Source organism: Lissotriton helveticus, chromosome 9, assembly GCF_964261635.1.
Source record: "Lissotriton helveticus chromosome 9, aLisHel1.1, whole genome shotgun sequence".
NCBI classification, from domain to species: Eukaryota; Metazoa; Chordata; class Amphibia; order Caudata; family Salamandridae; genus Lissotriton; species Lissotriton helveticus.
Window position 1 is genome coordinate 693,476,058 of NC_136070.1, and position 6,000 is coordinate 693,482,057.

The 6,000-nt window shown below is 42.4% G+C and overlaps 1 protein-coding gene across 1 annotated transcript in view; it reads left to right on the forward strand.

The window, feature by feature from the left end:
- Positions 1 to 5,596, forward strand: part of LOC144781795 (actin-related protein 2-like) — a 123,937-nt gene extending 118,341 nt beyond the window's left edge. The window contains exon 9 of the mRNA XM_078660797.1: positions 1,689 to 5,596. Within this exon, the coding sequence (XP_078516923.1) occupies positions 1,689 to 1,859 (171 nt within the window). The 3' untranslated portion in view covers positions 1,860 to 5,596. The remainder of the gene's footprint in view (positions 1 to 1,688) is intronic.
- Positions 5,597 to 6,000: the final 404 nt, after the last annotated feature.

Sequence of the window (6,000 nt, forward strand, 5' to 3'; positions counted from 1 at the left end):
CACCTGAACCTGTCCAGTCTCCACATTCATGCGTGGAGATTGAGCGGCGACAGTTGAGGCCATTTGACTTGCCTCCTGAAGTCTGTGATGTGATTCTGGCAGCCAGGCGTCCCTCCACAAAATCTGTATACGCCAACAGGTGGATCAAATTTGTGGCATGGTGCACAGCAAAGGCTCTGGATCCACTTTCTGCCCCCTTTCAGAGGTTCTCCTCTTCCTTCTTTCTCTTGCCCAGCAGGGCTTTGCTCTGGGCACTATCAAAGGCTATCTCTTGGCCATTTCAGCCTTCTTAAGGCTTCCCAATCAGCCTTCTCTTTTCAAGTCCCCTGTTGTAAATAGATTCTTAAAGGTCATCCCACACATGTTCCCTCCTGTTCCCTTCGTAATACCTCAGTGGGACTTGAACCTTGTACTGACTTACCTGATGTGCGCTCCCTTTGAGCCACTTCATAACTGTCCTCTTCGTCTTCTGACTCTTAAAACTGCATTCCTGGTTGCCATCACCTTTGCCAGGAGAGTGAGTAAGCTCCAGGCTCTGTCTTCTAAGCCTACTTTCCTTTCTGTCCATCCGGACAAAGTTGTTCTGAGGACTCATCCTTTCCTGCCCAAGGTGGTTACAGCCTTTCATATCGGGCAGTCCATCACCTTGCCCACCTTGTATACGCCTCTGCATCCCTTGAAAGAGAGGCTCCACGTCTGGACCCAAAACGGGTTCTCTCCTTTCATCTAGACCGCACACGCCAGTTCCGGGTGGATGATCAGCTCTTTTGGTTACTTGGGCGCTAAGAAGGGACGGCGGTGCACAAGCGGACCATCTCTCGGTGGGTCGTTTTGTGCATCAAGGTCTGTTATTCCTTGGCGAAAGTGGAGACTCCTGTGGGGCAGCGCACCCATTCCACTCGGGCCACGGCGGCTACTACTGCCCTGGGTCAGGGAGTCCCCTTGCAGGACATCTGTCAGACAGCGAAGTGGGCCTTGCTGCACACTTTTGCTAGGCACTATTGCCTGGACAGCCAAGTCTGGAGAGATGGCTTTTTCAGCCGTTCCGTTTTCCAGGACTTTCTGGTGTGATCTTTTGTTCGCAGACCCACCTCTGGGGTTGGTATTGCTGGGGTATCTATTCTAAGGTAAGGAATCGAAGACTAACCTGTTTCTTTCAGATGCACAAGTTACTTATCTTCGGTAACGATATATCTGTAAGAAACAGTAGTTAGTGTTAGATTCCTTACCGCCCCACCCATCCTCCCCGTTCTGTGAACCGATATCTAGGGTTAAGGTATCTCCCTTTGAGGGCCCTAGTTTCATGGCACCAGTGTCTGTTTCTTGCATGGCTATGCGTTCCTGGCGCGGAAAGCTATGTACAGAACTGACGTCAGCGCGTGAGGGCGTCCTCTAAGTACTCCGACGTCATCCCGGAGATCACGACGCCGACGATGGACGCGGAGCTGCAGACGACGCCTACTGACGCGCAAGGGTACTGCTGACGAAAAATCTTTCCGGATCCAGTCTGACGCCTGGGGATATTCTAAGGTAAGGAATCTAACACTAACTACTGTCTCTTACAGATATATCGTTACCGAAGGTAAGTAACTTGTGCGTTACGTGTCATTAATTCTTTCTTTATGCGCTCTGAACTGTTCCCTGCTTTCTTTTGCACTCATTGTCATTTTGTAATTTTCTTGCTCTAGAAATTCAAGATCCGAATTGAGGATCCACCACGCCGGAAGCACATGGTCTTCCTGGGAGGGGCAGTTCTAGCCGACATTATGAAGGACAAGGACAGCTTCTGGATGACTCGACAAGAGTACCTGGAGAAAGGAGTCCGCATCCTTGAGAAACTTGGTGTAACCGTTCGATAGGAGAGGGGGAAGTTTGGATTCTTGCCCTCCCCTGCCCGACTCCATGAAAGGATACAAGGAAACATTGGCAGCATCAGGAAAATCTGTTCTATGCATCCGGCTCCTCTCCTGCGTCAAAAGAAAAAAGCACTTCTGAACAAAAGGACCAAAATTACTGTCTAGCATTCACTCTGAGCATCCTTTCCATTAGTGAACTTGCAGGATGGGTACCGAGTCAACATGTGGCCTTACGAGGTCTGACCTGCAAACGTGCATCTTGAGATCTAAGGTTTTGACTGTACTTCTTAAGACGAACCAGTGGGTATGACTTTAGTAATCTGGAAGCCTTCTGACTCGATCACTGTATGATTTTCCTGAGAGGGGAATATATGTAATCTTCTGCCACAAAGTTTTGATTTCATTGTTCCCAGTACAACAATGTCCAACAGGGACGTCTCTTTCTATGACATTTCTTACTAATGATTTATCTTTAATAAAATGTGCACTATCACATATCTCTCCTTCTGTCGGGACTTTATCTAACAAATAATCATTTCCGGTTAAGAGCTTAACTGCAATTACATCACTTCCTCTCAAGGCTTTCCAACAGTGGCTTCATACGCTGTTGGCTTTCTTAAGTGATCATGTGTTCGATCCAGGTTGAACTTCAAAGTAATCTCTCTCTCATTTATGAATGCACATAATGACAGCTTTTCTTAAACTGTTTTTTTCAACTTTGATCTCACTTCTGTTGATTTGTCATTAAGGACCTCTTTACTGATTGTTTCTGTTATACTTACCTGACATACTGCCTTCAGGAACTCTTTACTGATTATTTCTTTTATACTTATCTGACTTACTGCCTTCACTTGAAGTAATCTCTCTTCCAGTCAAGAATTGCGATTGCACCTGCTGTACTATTTCCATTGTGATTTCACCACCTGATCTGATTTGCCCGTCCTTGTATTTTTGTAGTTGGATTTGCTTCTTCAGTGGTAATGCATCCCTTCAGCCCTTTCCAGCACCATTGTCAGTGGATAATGCTCCTGATATGGTTTCACTTGTTCGTTAAACCTTTTGTCAAGTATTCAATCCCTTTTAGTTTTCAATGCACATCCAGTGGTATCACATTGTTCGGGGGGGAGGGGGAGGGTGCTTGGATGCTCTGCGTACTCCTTGTCAATGTTGTTGCTGTGGTGTCTGTTCCTGGTAGGTTGACTTAATCTGTGGATTGATACCCTCTTTATAAAGGGGCAGGAGTAACCTAGGAAAAACTGGTATATTTTGTTGCATTGATTCGTCTCTATATGGGACTGCAATTTCAAGGTCCCACAAGATCATCCTTTTGATGGCAGTACTTTCCATTATTTACAGGTTTCTACCTGTTATTGTTGTAGTCTATTTGCCTAGAAGCATAGCCATTGTGTATTCGTTGGGGATTCATTATACAAATTAAGAATCTTTCTTGATCCTGTGGCTTTTGTTCTTGAAGACGCACAACTTATTTTAACCCAAGATTCTTTGGCTAGAACACACTACTTCTTCCAAGGCATCTTCAGAAACCATTAACAGTTAAATATAGGGCTTTTCTTTTAGCTGTGTTTACGTCTGGGAATATATGCAGTCTTGTTGATATTGACGTATGATATAACAAGTAGTTCCAGTTAAAATGTTAATTTCACAAATTAAATCTTGTGAAATTAGTATATTTTGTATTCTGTGAATTTCACAGTTAAAAAAACTAAAAAAATATTTTTAGCGGTTGTGGAATTTCAGGGAATTTTTACCTTGTGTACACTGGTTTGTGTACTAAATGTCTTGCATGAACAGTAACCCCGTGGCCGAGACATTTTCTCTTAAAATCAATCTCCTAACATCCTCTTGAATAATCTTATGAGGGCAGTTTGAAAAAATGCAGATTTCTTGCAAACATTTTGTAGAGAAAAGAGGATTTTTCCAGCCCCATTAATAAGGTCTCTTTAAATGTTCCTGGAGTTTTTATTCTTTCATACAAAGTTGGGTATATAAAAATATAACCCTTTTGAATTCTAGTGGCTTTCCATTGACATTTTTGTAAGCCATGTAATAACATTGGACTGACCATTCGATATCTTTTGTGGTGAGAAGTCATAATGGGTGGATGCAATATCACACAATTATACTGTCACAGCATATGGGCGAATCTCTTCCTTCTCCTCATGACCTTGACACACCATAGTCCAGTTTCACGTTTCTTATTCCCTGCCTTCTCAGTTATGCTGAAGAGCTTTATTTAATTATAGCTTTTTGCCCAAAAGTAGGTGTAAAAAGATGGGCTTCTTAAGTATACAAGATTTTTCTGAGACTGGCCAATCTGGTACAGATGAAAGTGTGTGCGCATGATGGGCCCATGTATGAATATAGGCATCTCTTCTATTGGCACACCAAATTGTTGCATCTATGTAAGAATATTGCAATTGTTGCCAGCAGGTGATTGGCAGGTTAAAAAGGTTGCCATGGTAGTTAGAGATGTTTCTAATGTGACTGTCTGGTATGGTCTATTGCCACATCAATGTGTAGAGAAACAAATTTTTTATATTGGTTATGGACTGTTATCTCAAGGCATCTTGAGGTACATATTGGTGTGTCCTGCTTCTTCCTACTGTCTAGTGTCTAGAAATACTGCACATTAGCCAGCCTTCTTGTTCTAGCCAGATTTCGTGGAGGACCCTGCTGTGTTTAGTTTGAATGTATGTCTTTAAGCTCCTAAAAAATGCTTTTATTTTTAAAGCTCCTTAGCAAATTGCTAGGTAGGCGGGGACAGTGACTTTCAGAAGTGAGTAGTACATTTTTTCTTTCAGGAAAGCATCACGTTTGATTCATTTACCAAGATAGTCTAATGGTCGAGCCAGAAACTGATTCAGGCCTGCCATTTGTGCTACTGAGTCAAATACAGAGTGGCATTTAAATAGGTGATTTGTTTTCTCACTTGACTATCTAGCCATTTTAAGATATGTATCACAAAATGGAAACTCTTTAATGAACTCTGTCTGGGGTGAGTAGAATAACTGTCGCCTCTGAATAGATGAAAAGGTATGTACCCTGTGTCGCCTCCCAGTATTGATGGGGTCTCACACACCAGATGAAAGAAGTGCTTCTCAAATAGCGTGTTTGAGAACCTGCAGTATTGGGTAAAGCGAGAAGGGTTCCAGGGTAAAGCAGGTTCTCAGAAGCCATGCAAGAAATAGATTTTGACCAAAAGGTACACACATATTGGACTGGAGCAGGACCTGTGCTCAAGATACGGTTAGTGAAGCAAAAACGTGGCATTTGGCAAAAAAAATGGGCCAGGAAGTGGTTATGGAGGCATTCCAAAAATTCTCAGAGGTGGAGCAAAACGGTTGAAATACCAAGATGTGTTCTTTTTTTATATAAGCAAATACTGCCTCAAGTGTCAAAGCAGAGGCAGAGTTCTTCTTTGTCTGATTGGTTGGTGGTGATTAAGAGGGTATGGTTTGTTTATTTCCTTCAAAAAAAAAATCCTGTGGTGTCACCCCAACTGTTTTCTCATCTTTCCAACAAGATTTACTTATTGTTTTTGGCCTTATGTTGTTTCTTCTCTCTCCCCCTGCTTAAAAATTTAAAAGGATTAATTGTTGAACAGACTGTAACTAGCAGTGACTGATCTTGGCCCGCCAATCATTTAGAGACAGAATTCCCTGTACTGCACACTCACATTTTTGGGGAACGGGAATAATAAAATGCCTTTTTGAACCATGGCTCCATTTTTGTTGTTTTTGATGTGTCCATGTCTTATTTATTTATTTATTTTTTGCTTGTAGTTTTCCCATGCTACTCTGTTTTTCGTTTTAGGATTGATTCTGTTTTGGGCCTTTTTTCCCTGCTTACTGGTTACACCCGGAGTTTTGCAACTCTACAGTTACTGATCATGGGGTTGAAAAAGTAGGAACTGATAGGTGCATTTATTACTGCAGTTAAACTGTTTCTGTAATCCTTGTTATTATATTTAGGTTATTACTGACATGGGACTGGTCATATAATGTGGTAGTGCGTTACTTCTGTTAACCGTTTGGAGATGGAGGGAATCAGGAAAGAGCTTGCCAGCTTCAAGAGACACAATCTCTTCACTACATTCTAACTTTCACTTGTCTTTCAATGTGTT